A 27,912-nucleotide genomic window follows, 5' to 3' on the forward strand; every position below is an offset into this window, starting at 1 on the left:
ATGGATTATATTAGACTTTATTAAAATGTTATATCACACATATGGTAATTACATTTTGAATTATTCATTTGCCTAGCATGTCATCAATATCAAATTCCTTTGGTCCTTCAATAAATAAAACTCATATCATATACACATACTTTGTACAAGTTTAATACAGTTCAAAGGGAAGATATGCTGACCTTGAGATTTGTGGGACCGCCAGCTAGACATCTCGAGTTAACGGGAATATTGCGTGAAATCATGCTTGCATCAATTTTTTGTGACACAAATCAAAAATGTTAGTACTGAATGCTTGCAAGAGTTCCCATGCATTCAGTGACAGTTCACGTTCAGCACAATATCTCTTATTCCTAGAGTTGAGACTGTTTTAGTAAATACTGCACTGCTTACCATCATCTTAGTTTCTGGAGATTATGGGAAACAACTCACAAGTTTGTCCTCAGATTAAAATAAGGCTGAGTAAAGCCCTAAGATTAAAATCTGTATTTTTCGATCAAAAATAACTATAAAACACAAAAGTAGTTCTTCAAAATTAAAGGCCTACAGACCTTTTAGTGTTTTTACAATACATCATATGTAGACCATGAAGGACAACAAAAGCTGTTACGATTGCAAAACTGGATGTTAATCCAAGTGAGCACTGAGAAAGCTCAATTAATCTCCGAACGATCAAATCCATAGCTCACATCATGCTTGCAATGTCTCCTTGCAGTTTGTGAATCGCAGCTGTCTTCTCCATAACACACTGGATGCAAAACACCATCCGTTCAGTATGTTAACGAAACCAGATCTCAGGACCGTCAGCGCACAAATGTCCAGATCAATCTCGCAAAAAGGAAAAAAAATCCCAAAACAAAGCAACAGAAGAATGCAGCCTGACACCAGGACACAAATATTTCCATTGTTTTCAGGAGCAGAGGGATCTGTTTCCATGGTGTGAATGTCAGTCCGAGGACTGAAATCATTTCACAGTGTATCTAGCACCATTGTGAGAAGTTTCTCGGGAATCTTCGAAAAAATTGTTTCAACACTAAAGGGGAGCTGTCGGCTTGAGCTACTTTAGCTGAGAAAAACGGTCCATCCGAAAAAGAAAAAAAAATTACACAGATGCAACATAATAAATTAGAGCAATAATGGTCCGGAATAGTTAAAACGTCGGTGGTTATTGTGCACAGCGGACATTTACATATAGAATTTTTTTTAAAACAAAACAAAAATGTTGATTCAGCTGCACATCCACATACAAATATAAAACAATACATACAAGAGTGGGATGTCTCCAGGAAGGGAAAATCCATGGTCCGCCATGGTTGCACCATTCGCACAAATGTATGTGTAGGTATGTTGAGTGTGTGTGGGTAAGAGGACCATACGTCCCTCTTTCAGTGATAGAAATGCAAATGAGTTGACTCAGGGCAAGGAGAGGGGAAAGTGGAGGCAAAGTACATCCCGTTGTCTCGACAGCGTCCGAGGTGCTCAGAATGACTCATCGTGCCCGACCGAGAGGTCTCCCTTTGGTGTCGAAGCACGGGATGAGCCCTTGTCCATGCTCTCGGAGCCAGAGCTCTGGTGCTGCTGTTCAGAGCCGGCGCTGGAGGTCACTGTGGAGGACGAGGTGGAGGAGGTGCGGTTCTTCTCCTTAAAGTCTGTTATGATCACTGTGACGTTCCCCACTGTGATGGCCAGCTGCTGGGCTGTGCTCCTGTCAATGTTCTTCAGCTTGGGCCTGCAGATTTGGAGATAGGGCAAGAGTGAGAGAGATATTCAGTAGGGTAATGCAACAAAAAACGCAATTTTGATCACTTTTTGGAAAAAAATATAAAAGATAGTGATATAAAATGGCTGTATATTTGAGGCTTCAATTTTTGCAAATGAAGATACAATTCATGTGTCATGTATTCTTTGCAAATTTATAAAATAAGAATTATATATATATATATATATATATATATATATATATATATATATATATATATATATATATATATATATATATATATATATATATATAAGCAGGTATGACAGGTGAATAATGAAAAATTTGTATACTTATAAATTTTTTTATAAAAAAATTTTACTGTAAAAAAGAAATTACCTTTATTCAAACAGTACCTTTCCATTTTTACATAGTACAAATATTTAACTGTATTTTTGACATAATAAATGCAGCCTTGGTGAGCATTAGAGACTTCTGTTTAATGGTACTGTACATTTTAAATAAATTAATTTAAAAAAAAATCTATAAATCTATAATTTTATAAAATCATCTAAACCAATAAAGATAATGGTGTGTAAAAAACAAACAAACAACAAAAAACAAACATTACAGATTATCTCTGGTCCCGTCCATAAACAATTCTATGGTTGGACAATGGGGGGCAAGTCCTGCATTTCACCTTTCACAGTATTTGCATGATTTTGATATTAAAAGCAGAAAAGGACAGGGGTATGGTCGTTGCATGCAAACCACGCTGAGGGGACAAACACCTGTCCACAGTAAAAACAGTGCACCCACACTAACGCAAAAGACAAAAGTAACTAACATAAGTAACAACATAAAATCAAGTTACTTTATTAGTGCTAAGATTTAGGAGTAACATTCCCTTAACACGGTTTAGTATTCAGAAATTTCAGATTAAAAGATAAGTTTTTCCCAAACATCAGAATCTAAGAACGCAGGCAAAGATTAACAGTGATCAGCAAGATTAACACTGAACAGCATTAATAATTTCATAAGTTAAACTTTACCAAAACTGACAAAAAAAAAAGTACACAAAAAGCCCACCTCAAAATCTTTCAAAAAGACATATTTCCAGGGTTGTGCACATGGCAAAAGCACAAAGCTAAATCTCATTGATTGGCATTAGCCTCAGTTGTTAGTATGCCTGCAAGACAATGTGACACAATGAGCTCTTCTGGCAGAAGCAGACAGAAACAGAATGGTGGGACGGCAGCCAACAGGGCGTGTGTGGGAGTAAAACTGTGCTGCTCATTTGAGATCAGCCCACGACTCGCTCATTCAGACAGAAAGAGATAGACTCAGACAGAGAGAGAAAGGCATTTGTGAAATCAGTGCACTTTCTGCAGTGACTTTCGTCATTGCTGTCTGCCAGCTTTGTTCGCTGTCAGTGTGACTTACAACACATTCTCAAGCCAGACCTTCAACTGCAGTTATTATTATTACACTACCATTATTTTGGCTTTTAAATGACAGCATCAAGCATCTTTATGAGACTGTATGTAAATGACTAGTGCTAATAGAAGTGTCTTCACCTTTGCAGAATATGTGAGCAGTGCAGAGAGGCAGCACTTTGGGTACTAGAACCTGATCAGCACCCTCAAAATGACAAATTAAACCACAGAAACCAATACTCTCAGTGATTTTCTCTAACAAAATTCATGCTGGCAAATTTGTGCAAACTGTGATCATTCAGTTGTAGTCTGGAGCCCTGTGGAGTACGGAGCTGACATAAATGATCCAAAAGTCCAAACCGCTACAAGGATTAAGGCCTGTTCACACCAAGCTTGATAACTGTAAAGATAAGGATAAAGACACAGTTCTAAAAATTGTTCTCAATATTAAAGAATAACAGATTCCACACTACAGCTATAACGCTAAAGGCACAGAGAAACAATATCACTGAAATCACTTTCAGAACGATTTTTTCCAGCTGACGAACGATAAAAACATTGACACCCAATCAGAATCAATCCTGCTATAATGAGCTCGAGAATTTAAAGCAGCAGATGATTATGCGCTTAGAATAGACGTATCTGCTGTTGTGGACACTAGTTATGTTTTAAGTTATCTTAATAGTTGTCGTTCTTGGTGTGAAAGGGCCTTTACATGTTAACAAGTCAATATTAATACACCACCATTCAAATATTTGGGGTTGAATTATTATTATTATTTTTTTATGATGTTTTTGAAAACTATATTAGTCTCTCCAGTGCTGCATTTATTTAATTAAAAAATGCAGTAATAACAGTTCTATTGTGAAATATAATGACTATTTTTCATAATTGTTTGATAAACAGAAAATTCAAAAGAGCAGCATTTATTTAAAAAAATAAAATAAAAATTATTTGTAAAATTATAAATGTCTTTGCTGTCGTTTTTGATCAAATTAAAGTGTTCTTGTTGAATAAAAGTATTAATTTATGAAAAAAAATATATATATACTGACTACAAACCTTTGAACTGTAGTGTATATGTTAAAATAATTTGATATACTATTAGTTGACAGCAGGAATGTGTAAAAAAAAAATATTTTGGTTGACTGGTAGGCAAGTCGGTATGTAGGTATTAAGCAGGAATGAAGGATGGAAGAGTGAAAGTACAAGGGAGCAAAAGAATGAATGAAAGAGTAAAAATGGATAAAGAAAATATTAATTTACAATACCAGCCTTTCTACAGCATTAGCCAAGAACAACCTCAATTCAACTTGATGGAAATTTCACAAATATGATTTCATTTTATACATCTTGTGTCCAGCAACATACATTACAGTAGAGAGGTAACTGACCACAAACTTTGCTATGGAGTGACCTTGGATCAGGATCTTTCTCAACAGTGAGAAGGAAACAGTGCGGATTTGTCATTACAGAATGCATACAAAGATAAAGGTGAGATACCTGGAGATGTGGGAGTTCTTGGTCTTGGTTGTGGATTTGCCGGACTGAATGCTGTTTCGTTCACTGGGTGGGCTTTGATGGCTGTCTGACTTGGGTCTGTAAAGAGAAACTTCTTTGGTTACACATGCCAAGCAGAAAATCAGAATTTCTCACGTTCATATTGGTGACTAACGTACTTGTTCTTTTTGCTGTTGGGTTTCTTGGTGATGGCTGGGGTGATTTCTTTCTCTCGGTCCTTCTTCTCTTTGTCAGGCTGCTCCTTCTCACTCTTGTCCTTGTCTGTGTGTTCGCTGTCATGTGGATTTCTATCAGGACGCTCCCCCTCGGCTCGATCTTTCTCAGGCCTCTCAGGCTTTTCCTTCTTGTCTTTCTTTGGGGGAGGAGGAATGGCGTACTGCTGGGCCACCTGCTGTGCCACCAGCTGGGAGTTTATCCGGGGTTTCCTGTGGGGCCAAACAGAGTTGATAGTCAATACCAGAGCAGCACTAACTCCGCTGAAACAAGTAAAGTCAACTATTCACTTAACTGCTGAGCCTGGAGATTATAGAGTACAAGTTCAATATCTTAAGCCTGAAGTAATGTAATGTATCCTTTTCAAATGAATGCTCTGGGTTCGGCAAAACAATGTATTTGCATTTTTCTGAAAAGTATAGCTGGGTTCTGCAAAAGAATGCATCTGCAGTTTTCTGAAAGTATAGCTATGTCACTTCAAATGATGCATGTCAACAAGATTAGAGTGATCAAAATGTATTTATTTAACAAACCACTAAAAACAGACTGAAAGAGAAAGAGGCTGTTTTGCTTAGAGCAAAACTTACATAATTATTTTACATTTAACCAGATATTCATTCATCTAGAACAGATAAATAATCACCAAACAACTGGAAAAGGTTAGACAACTAACCTTTGGTTGTTTTTGAAAAAATACTGGATGACATACTATTCATGTACCAAAATCTATGTCAGTTTCAGTGCAAAGTTTGCTACTAGTGGTCAAGGCTTCATTCAAATGAACTCTAATGTCAAGTATGAGGAATTGTTATATCAAGCACCTCTCACTGGAATAATGTAAAGTACTAAAACATGTCTGCTCTTCATCGCGTATCTGCATGTAATCCACCTCAGCCAGTGTTTACACAAAACCATTTTAAAGCACAGATTCTGTGGATTGTTATGAGGGCATTAAGACATACCTAGCAAGATAATGCACTCCACAGGCATTTCAGTGACTAAAACCCTTTCACTGGTCTGCCGAATGTGATGACGGCCCATCGCCAGCTGTGTGGGTCTGCTGAATGTGTAATCTCATTACTCTACTCCTTTAATAAATGACTGTGAGCATCATAGGGTGGGACATTTGCAGCATGTCATTGTCACAGGGACTAATCAGATTAGCAAGAAGGTTTGGCCTCATTTGCCACAAACCAGATAGAAAGAGGTTTTCAATCCAGTAGACCTCTGAAACAAACATTATTATTATTAGCTTTTTACACTCACAGGCTGTCCAAAAAAGCCATAAAAATAGTCAATACGACTTGATCTCAAGTATTATGTAACCTTACCAGGTCAAGAAAATATGATCATATTACCCCAATACTACAGTCTCTGCACTGGCTACCTATTAAGTTCCGTATCAGTTACAAAATATTATTACTTACTTATAAGGCCCTTAATGGCTTAGCTCCTGCGTACCTAACTAGTCTTCTACCACGCTACAACCCATCATGCTCCCTAAGGTCACAAAACGCTGGACTTTTGATAGTACCTAGGATAGCAAAGTCCACTAAAAGGAGGTAGAGCTTTTTCGCATTTGGCTCCCAAACTCTGGAATAGCCTTCCTGATAATGTTCGGGGTTCAGACACACTTCCTCTGTTTAAATCTAGATTAAAAACACACCTCTTTGGCCAAGCATTCAAATAATGCATCTCATAATTTTGGACTGCAGTTATATCTGATCAAGTGTGCATTATTATTCTTTAGCTTGGGTTAATCTAATTAATTTTACTTGGCTGGAACAGCAGCTACGCTAATTATGTCTCTATTTGTTTCTCTGCTTTGTAACTAGGATTTACACAAGCTCCAGTCTGGATCCAGAACTCCTGAGAAGAGAAGATGCCAACCCCTCAGAGGACCTCAGATGATGCTAACCCAGAGACAACATACAGAACTACCACATTTTGCTATAAGTTTGATTGCATAATTGCTTTTAATATTGTTAATCGTCTGTTTGTTTACGTCTTTTATTGATTTTTCTGAACATTTCTGCCATATGCACATGAACTGACAGTCACTACTGATAAGCTACTACTAAATATTGTAGAAACTTAATTTTCTGTAAAGTTGCTTTGTAATGATTTGTATCGTAAAAAGCGCTATACAAATAAACTTGAATTGAATTGAATATTATGAAAGCAATATGATAGCAATATGAACAGTCCCAACTATAAGCCATTTACTGAAATCATATATTTTTATCAGATATTTACTTTCAGATTTCCTTTATGCATTAACTTGTCAATTTCATGATACACATGAACTGTAAAAAATATATATTTTTTTTAATATAGCAGTGTTTTACAAGAAAATACTATTTCAGTTTTTCTACTTCAAAATATCATGTTTAATTAAATTGTTACTTGCCCTTTCTTTTTGTAATTATTTCACTAGCAATTTCTGAGTGTAAACTGACCCTTCACCCATGAGACTCACTGACAGGAGATCTGACTTGTGCTATAACTAGTAAAGAGGAAGAGATGATCGGTCCATGTGATGCTTGTACTGAGGTCTGAGGTAACCTGCTCGGTCTTGTCTGTCGGCGTGTTGTCACAGTTTCCTCTTTGCTCCGCAATGTATTTTTTACTGCGTGAGAACATGATGTGTGGCCTGAGAGCCCCATGGCTTGTCGGACATAGCAACAGTAGGGGTGGGAGAAAAAAATTGTTTTTCTGAAGCATCGCGATTCTCTCTTCAACGATTCTGAATCGATTCTGAACATTTCAGAATTGATTCTGAGCTTGTTTATTTTTACCGCATATGGCACGTGTGCCATTAGAGACGCGACGGGCTTCATTGCACAGAATTTGCGCTGTGAGACACGTGCACATTGTGTGACAGTCTGTGCATCCACCCGCTGTGTTTTACTTTAGATATGCTTTAATTTATGCCGTATGGAATGCAGTACTATTAGATGCATGAAACTCGCGCACTGACAGACTTTCACGTGCGCTTTGTGTTTGTTGTCCTGAACTCAATTGCGGCTGTGGTTAAATGCACTTGCATTTTCGAATACTTTTATACAAAATTGATGTACACACAGTCAGTTATGTTTTCAGAGCAGGACAAAACATCCGATATTGAAATAGATCTGTGCATAAGTGTGAATGCATCCTGTTAAAGCTGCCACTGTCTATGATCTCATCAGTAATAATCAAACAGCAATAATGCTGAGGAAAAAAAGAAAAATCCTCAACTATTGTCTGTAAACTTTCGGACACTTAAAGAACACTTATTTTAAATAAATAATTGTTTTAAAAAAATAGCCTGTTGTGCTTATATAATAATAAAAAATATATAAAAAACAATAGTTAATTTTGCACAAAATAAATTTGATATAAAATTTATATGAAAATGTAGCCATGTGCAGTAATATTGAAAACTGAGAATGTGAAGCATCGTGATATTGAGTTGATAATGATAATCGTGAAGTGCCTGAAGATTCCCACCCCTAGTAGATGTACAGGATGTACATTGTGATGCATTGATGCATCGTTAATCATAATCGAATCGAATCGTGGGCCTCTGAATCGTAATCGAATCGAATCGTGAGATACCCATAGATTCCCACCCCTAAGCAACAGTTACTAAACCTTAAGGGGGCGGGTCTTTGTGAATGGTCAACCCTTTCACCATATTTTTTTTCCTCCAGTGTGTGAACTTTATTTACAAAAAACACAAACCTTAAACAAAGGCTGAGAAGAAACTGCACAATATTCATCTATTCTCATATGCACCATAAATACACCAAGATTAAACATTACCAGGTACAAAGTGATTTATAAAAATTAAAATGAATTTCTTTACTAATGCATAGTATCTATGTAGTTGAGGAAATCTTTCTTGCGCTTCTATGCTCATGCACACATTCTGTAACGGTTGTGCTCTGGAGTCTCTCTCTCCTCAGCGCGGTGTTGAGTTAATTATAAGACGAGGGGCTGTGTCTGAGATCTGAGGCAGAGCACCATGCAGCCTGAGCCAGCTCACGTGCCTCAAGCATAATGGCCAACATCTGGCAGCAGCTGGGGGTAACACAGGATTTTGATCATGGGGGAAGAGCCAAAACCCACGAGTGTTTTTTTTTTGCTTTGTCTAAACATTTAGACTTGGGAGTCCTCTTCATCTCAATATTTCAGATCAATCGCAGTTGTGAATGTTTAGCTGTTTAGATTGTGGTTAGATTTCCAAAACTCATGAATGAAAGATTAAGGCCAGACACATGCTCTATGTAAGTGCACAAACATGCTTGGCCAATGCATTGCATTGCGCTATTGTATCGACTTAACCACTGAAAATAAGTCTGAGGATACAATGAAAGTCGTGCTCTTAAATTTTGGAACGCAATGACAAAGGAAAATGAGTCTGCACAGCCTTTGTCGTTTTCACTAGAATCATGTCACATTGTACACTCCTGGTTAGGAGTGTAAGTGGTCACAGAATAATAAATTAGTCAGAATACAGTTGAAGTATTGATAGAAGCCACTCTTGTGATCCCAAGACCCATTGGTCCTGCTGATGCCCTTTTACTCAAAACAAATAGATAACCTAGCTGTCTACTGGAGATTTTAAGAAAACCTGTGGCCCTTAAATAGCCATGGTTCTTTCACTCCCTATGACTGATGGGATACAGCCGCCTTTCTCGCAGAGACCGGCCAATGAGAAGCCAATCAATCCCTCATAATGGGGAATCATGTTCAAGAGGCCAGCACAACTACAATCAATACAACCTCTACGAGGAATCTAGATGAGCTTCAGGGCCCGCTGGCAAAAGATACTGGAGAGCATCTTTTAGAGCATGTGGGAATAGTATGCATTCGGTCTGCGCTGGTCAAGGCAAGAAAAAGAAATATCAGGAACTAATAAACAGCAGAATAACAGAGGAAAAGTAAACAATTTAAAAAGTGGAAATATACAGAGTTTTACATTTTACATTATTTTTAATAATTACAAATGTAATAATTTACATTATTCAGGCAACATTTCCAGTCCGGAACATGGAAAAACATCATGCCATGAGAGGTAATAGAGGATTAAGCCACGAGAGGTCATGCATTAAAGTGATTTTTCCATGGTTTTACCATAAAGTAGTGTCTAAAATGCTCTTTACCATGATAAAAAAATTACCGTAATGCAAAGCTTATCATGGCTGACTGCTTTCAATAATGGCAAAAAAGAGTGATATATTAATATAATAAATTATATAATAATGTATATACATATTTTTTGTATTTTTTTTTTACACAACTTCCAAAGTAATCTTCTATTAATTAGGTGTCTGATGGATGTCACAGATATCTGCCAGTATCTATGAATTATTTTGGCAACATCATTTCAGGTTTCAAGTATTTATTAGGTAGTTAACAACAACCTGTATAGATCTTAATCAGGTTAGACACTATACTGAATATAATGTGGATGAAAAGGAGTTTGTTAGGGATAGACCTACAGTCTTTACAATGACATGCACTGTATAAAGGTCCTGAGTCATGTAACTTTCACAACTCCCAACTTTGAAACTGTTTTATGGAGTTTTTGTCTACTGAAATTTTTTAGAAAGACATTTGGTCAGCAGAACTTTTGGTATGTTGTTAAATCCATTGAACGCACTGTACTTTAATCCTTCACTGTCTCATTTTCATTTCTGTCAAAAATAAATATGGTGCTACCCTGACTAAGGTCTACGAGAACAATCAGTTTATTACACACCAGTGCTGAAAGCCACAGACTGTTGCATTGCTCTGTCCATCACCTGTAGTACCTTTAGCGCTGGGGAATTCACTCTAATCCAGACCAGAGATTTGTCAAAAGTGCACAATCCTCCACTTAACAGGGACTTGGCTTAGTTTACCTCCTGAGGGGGAACAAAAAATTCCCTTCCAACTTGAGGTTAGCCCAGGAGTCTAGCGCCGGACAGGCCTGTGATGGATTTGATTAACCTCCCCTCAGTGGATGTCCTGCCATGCGAGGAGATTTGTATCAAGGGCAGTACAGCAAGACAGAAACAGGCCGAGCGTTTGAGCTACGACTCAGTGCCAGCTGTAACTCAGCCACAAGAGCTCATTGGCATGTCAGGACTGCTGTCAACACTCCCTGAGCACGACAAAAACCACATAATGCATTATTTACTGATCGACACATGACCGCCTCATCACAACCTCACCCTGTTGACTGGGACTTGTGTATGAACACAGGTGGCATCACTCCAGTGGAACAGCACACAGTTTGAGATGGACACTGACCAAACTCACATTACCGAACAGACGCTGCCAAGTCGAGGGAAACATAAATGAAGCTGGATGAGAGAGGCCATTGTGGTTGTTTTGAAAAACCATATTACTCTTACTATGGATTAATCAGGGCATATGCCACATTTAATTTGGCTTGAATGAAAATGAGGCTGTGAGGGACAATGCACTGTTGTATGCTTTGGTCTCCATCATTTAGAAAACACAGACAACAAGTGCTGTGAAAATGACACATTAAGACAAATATTGCAAACTACGGAATGCACTGTATCTCTGTCCCTCACCGGCTTATTTTCATTTGCATCAAATTAAATGATGCATATTTCTCCAGTATAGTATACTGTACAAAGTGCAAAGTTTCTTTTAAGGATAGAATACACAGATGACCTACATTTGACAAAATCTGCAGTACAATATAGAACACTGTACAATACTGTATCCCACAATGCAGTGCAAAGTACTTGACTTGCCTTGTCCTGCCATCTACAGTTTGACCAATGAAACTGAAAGAAACATCAATCATGATAAGGCCATCATCTCCTTGATCCAATTAATCTAGCTCTTAATCTAAGAAATTATGCAAAAATTGATTTAAAATGTGAAATATTCATATTTACTTCCAGTAGATAAATGAATTATGCCACTTGAGGAATTAATTATGCAGTAAACCACTAGTATGACACTAGTATTCCATTCCAAACATTGTCCTAGTGCTCAACAAGCCCTTGACAGAAACCCACATGAGTAAAAGGGAAACTTCAACTTCAAGATTAAACCAAGTGAAAATGCATGGGTCATTAAAAGTCAGAAACCCTTCACAACTTTCAAAATCCAACAGTCTCGCTGCAAAATCCGGGCTCAGTTGCAAAGAGCCCCTTAAGCCAAGAGAATTTGTATTATTTAAAACTAAAGGTTATCATGAAGGGTTTTCTTAGCTTAAAGGGATTGTTGCAACCAGCTATTGCCCTTTTCTGCTGAAAAATCAAGAAAAAGTTACTCAGATATAATCATATTTCCAAACTAAAACCTTGATTACATTACATAATTAAAAATAAAAAATAAAAAATCAAACATATAACTGGTCATTTTCTAAATGTAGGAGTGTGCGAAAACAAGCCTTGGTCTGAAAAGTAATTAATAACACCGCACATGGAGGCTCTTTAATTCCTGGAGCCGTTGGCATTTACGTGAGACTGTGGTCTAGGCTTCAGTTACACAAATGTTAGTGGCGCAGTAAATTACGGCGGCGTTAAATGAAACCGATTGCCTGTAGAAGCAAGACAGAATGAGAGAACGCTTCAGTGAAAAGAGGCTACAAAAAAGCGCTCAATTAACACAGCTCTCCATTTCAAGTGCAGCATAACCAGGCAATCACTGTCATTGACTCTTGCAAGCTATAGGGGCACAAAGTGGCCTGGAGAGAGGACAATCAGGTCAATGGGATACATATCTGCTACTTATGTATGGCTGTACCTTTATAGGCAGACTGCAATCTAAAGAGCAATCTGTTGTCATTTAAAGGACAAGTCTAGTTAAACTGAACCCAGACTCTATACTGAGCCTACGGATTTAATTTATCCCAGATGGAGGACTCTGAATGTAAAAAAGCAATGCAAAGCACTCATATTTGTCCTAAAAATACACAATTTTTTTGACATTTCCTGACAGCATTCGTGAGATTCTCCACTAGATTTAACATCATTTGCCTCTTACATCATGGCAAACGCGACAGTTATGTGCAGTGACAGTTCGCAGAGTGCCTTGATCCTCTGGAGTACCAGCATTATGCTTCTTGCTTGTGGGGGATGATGAAGCTGCCATGCGTGCGTGTGTTGAACAAGCTCTGGGACTAGGCTCCCATAAGCCATTCTACTAAGCGATTAATGGCTTTGTGCCTGCTGTACAGAACGGAGATAGCAAAGAGAGCACCTAGAGAACAGGCCCTGGGTTCTTGTGCTGTCGCTCTCGACTGGGTGGAGGACATTAAACATTCATCTCCACCTTCTGGAGGGATTCTGCCCTCTCTCTCCCCTGAGGAAATTGCTCTCTGGGGGAGAAGATTTCAGTTGTGGTGAAAAATCTAGCCATGATATCTAACTGCTCTCCTTAGACATGGATGCGAAATGTAATATGAAAACGTAGCAGTTAGCTGCGAGTGTATAGTGTATAAAATAAAATAAAAACACCAAATAGTTACACAAATGCAATCTGCTGGATATTTTGTTTTTGCAGAAAGCAGAAAATTATTGATCATCACTCTCAGGAGGTCAAACTAAATAGTATGTGAATTTAATTTTCTATTAATTTTATACATTAATTCAACTTCTAATCAATGTTTAAAAACACAAATGTCACAAACAGTTTAATAGACATCAAAATATCAAAATTAAAATTAAATAAAAAAATGAAAAAGAGAAAGACACTTGCAAGTAACAGGGCTTTTTTTCTCAACAATCAAGGGATTTGTTCCTCCAGTGTCATTTAAAAAAATATATGACTAGCATTTTGATTTTGGAAATCGGGCACAGCTTCTGTGTGGGCCTGTCTATAAGTAGCAAAAAAGCGAGAGATAAAAAGAACTTCTTTTTGTCTAAACATCTCTTTCTCTTTTTGATCCATACAAGAAAAGGCTTCCTTTGTTGTCTGACCTTTCACCAAAGGAAACCACACTATACCCCTCATCACTCAGACTGCAAACCAGGTGAAATGTTTGTTTAGCACACATAAGGATCCATCTATCGGCACAGGCTTGTCATGTTTCTTTTCACATGACGGCCTGAAAGAGTGATCCCTTTTCTATCCAATTCACTCACCCTTGAGCGCCGCCTTTGCCCCTGACCTGTATAATTACAGGTCACTTTTCGATTCAGTATGAATGAGCTAAAGGCTGTGCAATATGCACCCTTTTCAACACAACAATTTATTGAATATTTATGTCTAGACTAGTCTGCTCTGCTAAACTAATAAGGGGAAATGCAACAACGAAGCACTTTTTGTTAAGCACTCAAATAGAAAACCACACTGCGTCGCTGAACTACTCCTTTGTGATTGACTTCTTGCACTGAGAGAAAAACAAAAAAACTGCATAAAAGAGAATTTAAAAGAAGTGTAAATTATAGACATTTTTGAAAGAATTTTATTAAAGAATTTAAACAACAGACAAACCGTATTCGGAGGCTGGTTGTCAAAAAAAAAAAAAAGTTCTAGCAGCATTTGTTTGCAGATTTGATTTTGATATTTTGCATGTGATTTTAAGCAACCATGTTTTCCAAAAGACCATGCTGTTGTAAAATACAACCTTCACATTAAGAGTTCACATAAAAGATTTTTCCCTTGCTATCACCTTCATACGCTATCCGCGAATCCATTCCCTTACTGCTCTGAAGAATTTCAATATGTGATAGAAAAACACATCAGCAAGCAATAAAGTAAGCTGACTAATCCTCTTAGCACTAACATCTATTTACAACCAGAGCTGCAGATTGGAATGGCTGTATATTTCCTCCGGCAAAAACTTATATTTAACTATATAAAACTAGATTCCAGCTTATATCAAGACGAGCTGTCAGTCACGTCGGCTTCCATCGTCTAGCTTACTATCTTCATCAGAGCTCTGCTTCACAGACTACCGTGAGTCAGCGTTCCTCAATCGAAACAACTTCAGTTCCTACTCAGTTAGCTGATTAAGTGTGGTCACCGAATGTCACTTACTGTGGTTACGTGATATGCATGAGTCAGGCAAAACGGCAGGCTCCTCTGCTCCACTGACTGAATGACATGTGGCGGACGAGGAGGAGGAGGACATGGAGAGTTGAAGGAGGGTGAGCCTAGTGCTTCCCTGCGCTGGGTAATGATGTGCTCCATTCTGCCTTCCCTCTGAGAGGCTCTTGGCTGAGTGAGCACATCCCAACAGAGCAGTCCATCAAACTCAGCATGCAGTGGCCCACAACCCCCTCCTCACAGCGCACACACGTACAACACGCACACTTGCATTCACTCACTCTCTCTATTCTTTTGGTCCCTTTTTTAACTCCTCCCTGGTGCCTTGTCATCTACCTCCCTTCAGAATCACATGGCCAGCAATTTCTCTGTTGCTAAATCACTTTCAGGCCAATTTCAGCCCACTCGAACACACACACAAACACTTGGTTCAAACTCAATATGAAGCATCAACCAGGGCAGGGAGGATGGTGTTCAGTGGCAGGGCTCAACAATAAGGACTGACCAATGGCCTGGGGCCAGAGTGAAAGATGTTCAGGACAGTTTACAAATTTGTTACTGGCCTGATCAGGCCACTGTTGTGTCATCACAAAAGTTTATCATTTGCACGTGTTTTTAAGCCTGCCTAATTTAAAAATTCTAGAGATTTTAAAACATTCAAGCAAGAAAGACAACTCCATTCAGTACTCACACGCTGTGTACTGTGTATACAGCATGCAAACAGAGCTTGAACAGACAAATGCATACACAAGTTTGTCAAAATACCCTTCTTGGGGAGTAACTTTGTAACTTTAACAATGATTCTATATTTAATTTAACAGTGGAGTACAGATTCACCGGTCGACTGGCCATTTATTGTTTTATTTCAATCGATCTCTGTTTTGGATTTGTACACAAGCATACAATCATTTTTCAAAATGTGATTTGTGTGGAAAAATTATGAAGTCTGAAAATAGCCTTTTTAACAGAGGCCAGAGATGCTGAAGACATAAAATAAGACAACAAAATATTGGAATAAAATCCTAAATACTGAATTGGGGGTTTATATGAATGCATCTCTGAGGGGAACTGACTGTTTTTAGAAAAGTTTAAATGGCGTTTTATTTTCATCTTGCCTCTGTATAATGCATTTAAAGTAGTGTTAATAAGCACAGCTCTGCTTTGCTTACAGCGGTAACACAAGGAAACACTGTATCGCTGTTGTTCCATAAGTGCCACATGCTGTCAGAGAGTGAATTTGCATTCTCATTCAGGGCATCTGCCGTTTTTCCTAAAGCATCATTTCATTTGTGTCTTTGTTCTATATATGCAGTTGTGCTATTGCTTGTAATTTGTTAATTTGTTCTTATTTACTGACTTTACACTTGTCTTTAATAAAAGACAAGTTTTTTATAAATGTATACATATACAGTACATAAAAAATGTGCCATAAAAAAAAAAAAAAAAAAAAAACAACAACAACAAAAAAAAAAAACATTACTGGTGTGCATCTTGAGACATAACAATGAAACTTACATATTTTAAAATATGTCAGTGCAAGTTTATTTAAATTAAAATAGCCCACACATTCATTTTAGTCTGGGACTAGGCTTAACCCTTGTCAGAAACTGGGGGTAGTAGTTTTTGCTGTGGTATTGAAATTAGAATCGAGAATTGTATAATTTAATTAGTATCTAAAATGTTGGTGTCATATAAGCTAAATAAATGATTACATGGGTCAATGATTATTATTTTTTTTTTTTTTGAGGCAGGGCAAAAAAAAATTGAATGCAGAAAAAAAAAAAAAAAAAAAAAATACTTAACGTTGACCCCCGAGTAGGTCCATAAGTCTGAGATGTATTTAAAATGTACTTTTCCTCAATATTCTTGGTAGATTTACAGAAGCAGAATATTATGCTGATTACATGAAATTAAAAAGCCAAAAAAACATTTTTAAAATTAAATTATATATTTGTTAAAAATAGAAGCAATTTAACTGGTGGTCTCAGACTTTTGGATTTCATACAACATCATAAAACTGCCAATTCCAATAAGAAAATGGCCAAATATTGTTTGACAAATCAGCCTGGCAAATATATTAATCCATCACTACTCATTACCTCTATTTGAACTCTAAAATAGACAAAATCTGATCTGTGTATTCCGATCTCTTGTTTTCACTGAAATACAACTATTGTGCTCATTCACTTAAATGTCTACAATCTCATTAATAAGTTTTAAACACTCAGTTAACACAGGTATAGATTTAAAGCTTATGCCTGTGGTTTAAAGCAGGTCTAAATGCTGATAACTGTAGATAAGAAAAGTGTGTCTAAGTGCATTTGTAGAAGCATGGGAGAATTTGACAGTGTTAGCAGAGTCTGATTATGTAATTTCATTATCCTCAACAATCTGCACCTAAGCAATGGCAGAGAAGATTACTAGATTGTAAATCTCTGCTTCATCAATTACACACACTGAATCTAAGCCATCCTTGTTGATTTCACAAATCAATAGTGTCAAAACAATATTATGTTTTTCCAAGCAGAAGGCACTTAAAACCTCAATTCCCATCGAATCAGGGAAGAATCAGATCAGCTGAACAGATCTATGACTTTTTGCATTGTGACATACTTAATATTCAATCTGCTTGCTCAATGTGCCTCCCTGTACATGACACACGAGAAAGACTGTCAACAACTGAAACATCTCACAATTTTGATTCAATTTCGATTCAGTGACCACAAGGTATCCCTCTGCAAATCTTTGGTGAGTTAAAGAGACTAGGAAGCCAAATTCGATGAAAAGATTCTGTAAAAAAAGCCATAGTAAAATATTTGGTTAGACCAATCAACATTAGAAATACAATAAATTGCAGCTCTGCAACCTTTCATTCAGTGTAAATTAAATAACACATCAGAATGACTTTAAACTATGCCAATCAGTACGTCTTGTTTTCTGTAGATCTGCAAGAGACTGATCAACTACTGAGCATGTGATGCACTAAGTAAATACATATATGCCCTTTATATATAAAAGTACACAGGCTGCTCCAGAAGCACTAGGAGAGCCATTTCTTCACGTTGCACACCGCATACCATTTATATCTGTAACATTTTGTCCTGTGTATGCTTTATCAATAAACAGACTTTTTAATAATTTAATAATCTAATGCGGAAAAGTTCGGAACCGCAAAGGAATTGCAATGCATCTGTGAATTGATTTTCCCCACCACTATTGCTGAGTGTGTTAAAATATAGAAAGCCTAATAAGAAAACTGGACAAACACCGAGGAGAAACTGAGAGGGAAATCCAAAAGAGTAAAACTTTACAATAAGGTTCAATTCATCAAGTTAATGCATTAGGTATCATGAACTAATAATGCACAAAACTTTTACAGCATTTATTAATCTAGGTTAATATTAATTACTACATATGCTAACACATTAACATATCAAATTGTATAAATTAACATTAATGTGTTATGAACTAACATGAATTAATATGACCAAAAGTATAAACTGCCATTACACTAAATTAATAAATGTTGTTAAAAGAAAATATTAAAATTTGCTAATGTTAACAGAACAATCTTCTTGTCAAGTGATGGACTCAAACACTAACATTCAAAATCAGATTAACTTCATAGAATTTGGTAAAATGTTTCATGTGGCAACCCTCTACATTGTGAATCAATCACTTGCATATGCTACTAAATCTTCACACTGGGCGACTAAATGATGTCTAATATTAGCCACTGGCTAATAAATTCTCAGATTTTACACGCCGTTGTGTGAGTTGGAGGCTAAGTATAAGCTGAGCACAGATATATTTCCACTCACAGAACACTCTGACTAAGTGCTTCAGTTCTCCCTCCAAGTGCTCTGTGATATTTTTCAGTTCATCTCAATAGATGTGGAGTGCAACTGTATTTCATGTACTGTACACTCTATTGTGAAGGCGCACGATTCGCCGTCACTTTGATTTTTTCTTACACACAAAGAGAGAGAGACAGAGCGAGAGTCTCTTACATTACATGCAGAATTGACGTGCTCTATGTAAACAATATTCTTTATTGTTTGTTCCTGTCAAAAACTGCTGGGTTCACCGTTAGTGGGCAGAACTAATAAACTAAAAAAAAACAAATCAAGCAAATGCACACAACCTGATTGATATTCATGAATCCAGCAGCTCGTTTATCCTTACTGCATTTTATATTGTTCTTATTGGTAGAATTTGTGGTAGTATTATTGTTAGTTTTTTTTTTTTCCAGAAAAATAGAATGGCCAAAAATGCACCACCACCAGTCCTATGAAGAGGACGACCGATTCACCAGTTTTGACGATTAATCGGCACCGATAGTTGATTGGCGGAACTATCGGCAAAAATCCATGCCGAAAGTTTTCCGGGTTGCGTCCCTTGCTGGAGTGGCTGAGAAGGGTCCGCTGCCATTATACAGTACAAGAGCAGCCTCTAGAGGTGGAAATCACTAACAGCACGTGTTGTTTGTTTTGACATTTGACACTGTGCGCTGCACAGAGCAGGAAACTTCAAAGCGCATTTAAATACAGCCAACAGAAAATCCAGCCGCGGAACAGAGCGCCATTCACATAGTTTTCCATTAAATTACATTATATTTGTCCCAAATCATTGTTAATGTACATAATGACTTCACCCTAGGCTATAAATTATGTATTGTGCTCTTTATGTGGCTCTAATACAGTCTGAATGCTTCATATAGAGAGCTGTAATACAGATCACACTTTCTCTTTGCTCTGTTTTTCTAAACACCAAACTTCAAACTCATTTATGCCACATTGTTAATTGGTGATTAAATAAACAGTTTTAGACTGCTGCTTGAATTGAACGTGACGTGTCTGGTGTGTGACTTCTCCTAGATGCAGTGCTGCGCTTTTGCCCAGTGTGTAACTTACACACACATACACACATACATATACACACATATACATATATATGGGCTCTGAACCAGTTCAAGGAACGAAAACAAAACCAGAAACAAACAAAATTTTGACAGGAACAGAACCAGAAATAAACTAAATGAAATTTTACAGAACAGAATTGGAAAGCCATTAACAGGTTAATAACGTTATTTTACCATTCATTTTAATATTTGAAATTTGCTGTCAACCAATCACGAATTCCAGTAGTACGGCCTATGCAAATGTGACGCTGAAGCCAACGAGTGAAATGTCTGATCAGCTGTGAACTCACCATAGGTAAGTCGCAATGGCAATGCACCGCCCTTAGAGTTTATCTGAGAATAGTGTAAGATGGATTCAACAGATCACACGCACATGCAGCGCTTCTGTGAATGGAGAATGAGCGCACCTCCGTTCTCCCCGATCAGCTCTGCTCTAGCCAACTGCATAAACACCCACCATAATTTTTTTTTTTTTAAATACAGACAGCGAGAGAGAGACAGAGTGGGATTATGGCGTCTACAGGGTCAGATCAATAGTTAAGACAAATTAAAATTAAAGAAAAATGTTATTGTAACTTAAGCTTCGAAACGTCAGACAATGAAGAAAAGGTAATTTGCAAGAGCTGCGTCACAATCAAGAGCTCCCATATCGGTTCTGTTTTCAGTATTGAAGAATAAAAGATACATTCTTAGATGTTTTGTTAGTACATGAACGTTATCTTACACATTTTATCTCCCCAACAGATTAATTTGAAATAAGTTTATAATGCATGTTCACTATTCCCAATTCAGAAGACCGCACACACAGCCTGTATCTCTGAATGCTTCTCATACTCGCTCCTCGGTTATATTTGCACGCAGCCCTGCACCGCAAATCCACGAGCGCATCTGGCAATATGGATGAGGCTTGACGCACGCGCGCAACCTGCGTCGACTCGCGCCTGGCTCTGCGTTTAAAACGAATGTCAATTCATTCTAACTGCTTGCTAATTTCACTTGGATGAAATGAAACATTCAGCACATTTTTCTTTCGTTCTTAAAATCCCAAATACATGGAACATATGTAAAACTTTAATAATTGACTAAATAAATAGTTCATTTCTAAAAAAAAAAAAAAAAAAAAAAAATAAAATCTTTCCATTGAAATTCAGTAATTAAGTACATTCTGTAAAAGTAGTTATACCATTATAATCTTGTCTGCTGAAAAAAAAAACACAATTGAAAATTGAATGGATTTCAGGGTTATAATGGGAATTGTATTGGTTTTAATGTAAACTATAATGTCTATTTGATGGATTCTATTGGTGGGATGTAATTTGGCAGATGGTAACCAATAGAACAACAGTAATTCCTATTGGAATAATGCCAAAAACAAAAAGGAATTTGAAAATGGTTTAATGGAAACTAAGAATGGTTTTTTTTCTTTTTTTCAGTAGGGTAATGATACTCATACTTTGCTGCACATTATTGACAATACTGAGCTGAAGCTTGACTTGACTTTTTTTTACAGATCGCAATATTTGTAAAAAACGATATATATATATATAAATAAATAAAAATAATTTGCAATTAGATATTTCTCCACATCGCACAGCCCTAGAACGCAGGAACAGAAACGTTAAAAGATACAAAAAAATAACCAGTGATTTTCAGTTTTTTTTTTTTTTAGGTAGGTCTAGCATTACTTTTTAGGTACAGAAATTGAATAATGTAATCAAATGTAAACTTGAACGCGATACATCTGCGATAATGAACCCGATATTGCGTAGCTTGTCAGTGATCTACGGTTCTGTCTATTAAATGCCGCTCCATTTGAAAGCAGGTGATGGCGATTTAGCGCTAATCAGGGAACTGGCTTTACTGACTAGATGCGCATGATTATATCGTTAGATATATCGCCCAGCCCTAAGCTGAACCCTGTTTGTTTTTTACATGTTATTTATAGCAAACCATATTACAAATGCTGTGTCAGATTTAAGTTGAACCGCGGTCCCAGCGAGTGTGGAGAACCGAACGGTTTTCAGCGAACCATCCCACCCCTTATCCATCCATCCATCCATCTATATTTATATCTCTATATCTATATCTATATCTATATATCTATCTATATATCTATCTATATAGATAGATAGATAGATAGATAGATAGATAGATAGATAGATAGATAGATAGATAGAATAATCATGCAGTGTTCTAAAATAGAAACAAATAAAGTGTGAGAGTACACTTACAATATCAATAATCTATATATGTAATTTTAATGCTATAGCCTTGTGTACTGTAGATATTTAAAGATGACCATCTTTAAGCATGACTGTTGAAATTAAATGGTAATACTTAACAGTAAGAGTCCATTTGTAATATTAATGAAAGCTGTGGAAGTACTGTTCCTAGTGTATTCATTTAAACATTTACTATTACTAATAGGCTACATTTTTAAATTTTAAAGTTAAATTTTAATTAGTAAACTATGAAATGACTTTAATGATCAATAAAATAATTAATATTAATATGTTTATTCATTTACAAAGTATGGTATAGGACTGCTACTGCTTTTTTTTAAATAGTAAAGCACGGTTTTAGTTTTCGTTTAGTATCCATTTTAAAAACTATCGGTTGATTAATCGGTATCGGGCAGAGTGGTCAAACCTAGCTATCGGTATCTGTAAAATCCACTATAGGTCAACCTCTATTTCTAAGTTTAGTTAAAATGACTAATATGCATTCAAGTTTTAATTCAGTTACTTAAGTTCTATCATTAAATGATACTTGATTATCATAATGTCATATTATAATGCTTGACTGACTGATGTTAAGAGGGTACTTCAGATATTTAAAAAGCTGTGCCATTTTACAAACATATATACACGTGTGTGTGTGTGTGTGTGTGTGGTCAAATGATTAATCATGATTAATCGCATCCAAAATAAAAGTTTTCGTTTACGCAATGTGTGTGTATACTGTGCATATTTGTTATGTATATATAAATACAAACACATGCATGTATATATTTAAGAAAAAAATTATGGTTATATATTAAATTTATTTATATATATTATAAAATATAAGAATATAAATTAGTGTTGGCCGATATGGTCATTTTTCAAATTGTCATATCGCCAGCCCGTGAGATCGCCGATTCACGATATTATCGTGCGTGCGTGGCGGCAACAGGAGAGACTCTCTGTACTTATCATAGGCTATTTCATAACTATGTGGTGTTTAAAACCACGCGGGCACGAAAGAGAGAGCATATGAAAGTACCAATAATCAAAATAATATACTTTAAAACATGCTACTGATAAACTAACGTTAAATATAAAAAAATATTTAAAACAGCAATTTCATATATATTCGGATACAACAGTTATATATCGCTATTAGGACCGAACGTCCTGTGACGAGTTTGGCGCATCAGAGCAAAGTTATCAGTCTGCAGTCAACGGTGAAAATCAGAAGTAGATTTATTTTAAAGACCAACAGTTTAACACTAAATATTGGACATAAACGAACACGTTAAATATAAAAGTATTTAAAATAGGTAAATTCATATATTTGCAGTAAAGGAAGGACTTTGGCTGGGACCTGGCAGCGAGCTTCAGGGAAATAAAATTACACTCGCGCTTAAGATCAAGGTAACACAAAGGTCAAATGGCAGTCCCCCTGATCCGGCACATCAATCAACTTAAGAATCTCCTAATGGATTCTTCCCTCTAACCTGTGGGTGACTGATATGCATCTTGGAACACAGAAACCACGGAATCTGATACTGAAACTAAGGTGCCGCATTCTTCACTCCTGTTCTCAGGATTCCAATGTAATATTAAAACACGATGCTTTAAGATCTGCAAGCAATTCTGCTTGAGGAAATTTGATTTTGATGGGCTCAGAGGAAAAGAGATCATTTTAAGCTTTCCTTGAGACTTGAGTTTTTTTTTTTAGCTCAGATTATTCAAAAATGAACATTACAGCCAGCTCAAAGGCAACTCAAATCCAAAAAGTGCTACCTCATACAGACCACACTTCTTCTTACATATTATGCAATAAGCCCACAGTGATGCAGTACAAATTTCTGCCGGGTTGACAGTAGCATGACCCTAGATAACCTCTACTGCCATGGAAACAAAAAGTGAATGAGTCTAAGAAGTGTGCAGCTGCTGTGTGTAAAGAAAAAAGAAAAAAAAAAAACAGTGAGTGAGAGACATGCCCTCCGGCAAAGATGTCATCCAACTCATACAATCCTGCAAGTTGCGGATACACGAGCATGAAAGCCACACATATAATTCATTCAACACTTAATTAGCACACTGTCGAGGCATCAAATAGCCCAGTCCACAAGTGAACACCCAAACCTTTACGAGGTCTGTTAGTAAGTCAATTGGGCAAAAGAGACTCTTATGCTTAATTAACATTTTCCCCTAAAAGTTGTCTTTAATTATCATTTCAAAAGTCCACAGCAGCCAAGTTCACGCTGCATGAAAATAATCGATCAGCCCGAATCCAACGTGCTCAGGAATCAGATTAACCATCCTGGCGCTTTAAACAGACCTTCATTACATGACAAAAAACATGCACTGCTAATCTACAAGCATCCTTGCACAGGGGGTTGCTGAATTCTTTGAACTCCAAAGACCAACAAAGATAACATAATTGGTGAGTGGAATGCGTTATCACACCACAAAGACCCATTCATTGAGGGGGAAACAGAGATAGAAGGTGCTGAGATGGGAGCATAAACCACTGCACACTGCACACAAGGGAGTGCATCGTTTCTCCGCAAGCGCCCCACGCTGCCACCCATGCACCACTGGAATTCATCAAACATGGACAAGATGGCTAATTAGTCCTCATTACGAAGGGAGCCAAGCTTCTTACATCAGCAAACAATCACATCCATCAGAGCTTGACAGCGCAGATCAAACAGAGACAGAGCGGCTCTCATCAGCAATATCGTGTGATTTCTATTTAGTAGACTGATAGAAGCTGGACTGCTGCCAGCGAGAGTGAGACGAGGGGTTTCTGACATGCATGGTATCATTTCTTGTCATTACCACAAACGTAACACGCCTGCTTTCTGCAAACAGATCCATGAGCTGTGCTCGGTTCTGAAGGGAATAAATGCACTAATCGTTATTGACAAATACGCCGTTTTGGAGTGTCTGAATTCTCCCAACACCCCTTCTTTCCCTCAAACGTCAGAAAAGCACTGGATGTAAAAGAGCAGATGAATTACTGTGTGCAGCCACATATTACTCATCAGTTCACACCACATCAGTCAGCTAATGAGAAGTGTTGGCGGGTTCACACATTAAAAAAAAAAAAAAAAAAGCGCAGCCCAGACAGACATAGAACATAAGTAACTGAGGATACACAGCTACACTCGCTTACAGGAATATGACCACAATGGCATTTCAGGCAAACGGAACACATTCATTTGCTGATTTAATCAATGGTTTTCAATCCTGGTTCTTGAGTACCTCAGCACTGCACATGTGCACTTATTTAACATATTTAAAATACTATCAACATATTTCCCATGCAATATATTATGCAAAACACAGTACACTCATTAAAAAAATAGGATTTTCACACCAATGCCATTTAAGAATCAATTTTGGTTCCCCAAAAAAACTTTCAGTGAACAGATGAAACAAATGTTAAGAATATTTTAAAAATCAAAAGAACCTTTTTTGCAATGGAAGCCTTCCATGAATGTTAAAGCTTTTCCATAGTTCCCAATAAAGAACCTTTATTTTTAAGAATGTACAATAGATACTGAAATGTAGGCCTAATACACAGATACTGAAGTGTCCAACCAGTAGGCACTTAAATATCCAATGAACAGCTCAAAACCTATTAAATGTGGGGAAAATGGCAGAGAACTGTAAGCCAGGAAGTGTTAAAGTGGTGTAGGTATCATTGAAGTTGTTGCCCATCGTTACCTTATGTTTTTGTGGAATATCATAGGGAGCGAAGGATGCATCTATGCTAATTTCAAAAACCAACCAGACATTCTAAACAAGGGGTCAAATAAGGGTGACCTCCAAAACGTAGAGTCTTCCAGGACAAAGAATGAGAACCACTTGATTAAATTATCCTCATGAGCACACCTAGACCTGTTAGTGACAGCTTCCAAAACGAACAGCACAAACATGAGGGCAATGCAATCATCCAATTAGACAAACCAGAAAGACAACATTTACATCTAATTCTTTGCTCTTAGCTAAACTGATATTACAAATGGGCAGCATGTTACTCTAATTCTTAAATCAAGCAGAAACTGTTTCACTTACAGACCTGTTACAACATAAGCGTCACATTCTGAAGAATTTCTGACATCTGATTGACCTTTAAAGGTTTTAACCGCTTTAAAATGCCAGAAAACCCCAAGAAAATGTGTTTCCTGTTCTGAATCTGAACAGCAAACGTCTCTATAATAGCTTGACAGCATACAAACACACCCAGACATTAAATGCCTTTGATCAAACCCAACAAATGCCAGCCATAGCATTCAATGGGAAATCTGACTGGAGCCAAACACTGCAGCAGTGCAATAGCAAGCTTGCATCTGCACGCAGGCATGATCATGGAGCTGCAGTCAAAGCATTTGCAGGCAAATCCAAAGTAATACATTTTGTTCAAGCTAAAGCAGGATAAAGAAAGTTTGCCTGCAATTGCAATGACTGCACAGGCTGGCTGCCACACTCAATCTAGTGCCAGTCATCAGACTGAATAAATGACATTTAACTTGCACGAGAGGACCGATGTTTCTCTGAATCTTAAAGAGCAAATCAACAAGTAAAGCATCGAAATCAGCTGCATTAGTGATTAGATCAGGATTGCAATGCTGCAGAAGACCATTGTAAATGCCCATACCTGGTAGACGTGCCCTTCCGTACATCACAGATGCTGCATTTGAAGGCTTCGGCACTGTTTCTGAAAGTGCACACGCTACAGTCCCAAAATCCGTCGTCCGCTGTCGGTTTGGCTTGTCTTTTCGGCTAAATAACAAAAAGAAGCCCAAATTATTAAAGTCAACTTCCATGTTGTCCCCCTAACATCCTACACCTTGACTTACACTGTCTCGAACGCGTTTAACATTACCGAAGTGGCACAGAAAAGTGACAGAATATCCGAGCCATGACGTGCGAGGGACGGTTTATTAGAACCGGAAAATACTGGAAATTCACGCTAACCAGCTAACTAGCCACAGTTATTCTCCATTGCTCCTAGTCACCGGGCTTAACATATATATTATACACTTCAGGGGTCTAGATTGGTGTCCGCTGGCACGGCAGCTAGCGTTAGCCAGCGAGCTAAAGATATCGCGTCGGTGAACGGCGTGTAATTGAATGTCACAAACCGTCCATTTAAACAGCGAACTTCGATTAAAAACCCCGTCCGAAGAGGCCAGTCGTATCCCGTAGGAAGAAAATCTCTTTGTCTGAGAAGCACCGAGTCGTGTTTAGAGTCCTCTGTGAAGAAGAGAAAGCCGCCATAGCTGCGCTTGTTTCTGATAGAAAGGAGAAACACTCCTCGAGAAAAGCATCCGAATATCCACCGACCGAAAAAAACCCAGCCGCGCGGACACCAAAATCGCCTCAGAACTACCGACTGTTGACGCTTTCTTACCTGGTTGGGCTCTTTTTGTCGCCCATGGTGGAAAAACAGACTCTCAAAACACCGAAAAGGGCTCAGTAATTAACAATAAATGTGTGTGAAGGTCCGCGTGAGCGTGTATGGTGGATCCACACAGAGAACAGCGCTTGCAGGCAGACTCGCCTTCCCCCGACTGACTTACTGACTCTAGGCAAGGCGAGGAGACTGCGAACCCCGTGACTGCGCCGCCCAATCACCGCTGTCGTCGGTTTAAAAGTCTCGCCAGAAATAATAGGCACGGATAGAGTAATAGTACTACACTACTCTCCGATTGCCAAACGTAATTAGACTGTGTGCCTGTCGAGGTGAGAGAAAGCAGTAGTGAAAGATTGACTCGATGACTGAATGACTCTGCTGTATATCACCAGCAGCAGTGGGGAGTGTGCGTCTGACTGGTCTGCATGGGAAGAGAAGTCAAGTTCAACTTGGGACATCTCAGCACTGAAATGACTGAA

The 27,912-nt window shown here is 37.6% G+C and overlaps 1 protein-coding gene across 1 annotated transcript; it reads right to left on the reverse strand.

The window, feature by feature from the left end:
- rybpb (RING1 and YY1 binding protein b) lies at positions 1-27,808 on the reverse strand. The gene is made up of 5 exons (XM_042758745.1): positions 27,431-27,808; positions 26,675-26,800; positions 4,815-5,081; positions 4,639-4,734; positions 1-1,729 (listed from the first exon to the last, which is right to left on the reverse strand). Exons 1-5 carry the CDS (start codon positions 27,454-27,456, stop codon positions 1,480-1,482), a joined length of 765 nt encoding a protein of 254 aa, XP_042614679.1. The 5' UTR covers positions 27,457-27,808; the 3' UTR covers positions 1-1,479.
- Positions 27,809-27,912: the final 104 nt, after the last annotated feature.

This window comes from Cyprinus carpio, chromosome A6 (genome assembly GCF_018340385.1).
Source record: "Cyprinus carpio isolate SPL01 chromosome A6, ASM1834038v1, whole genome shotgun sequence".
In the NCBI taxonomy this organism is placed as follows: domain Eukaryota; kingdom Metazoa; phylum Chordata; class Actinopteri; order Cypriniformes; family Cyprinidae; genus Cyprinus; species Cyprinus carpio.

Bases quoted from the DNA above. Each gene is read 5' to 3' on its own strand.
- rybpb (XM_042758745.1), bottom strand. From the start codon at position 27,456: ATGGGCGACAAAAAGAGCCCAACCAG. The intron at 26,801-27,430 runs GTAAGAAAGCGT...TTTTGTTATTTA, and splicing joins GACAAAAAGAGCCCAACCAG to GCCGAAAAGACAAGCCAAAC. The intron at 5,082-26,674 runs GTATGGGCATTT...TTGGCCCCACAG, and splicing joins CGGAAGGGCACGTCTACCAG to GAAACCCCGGATAAACTCCC.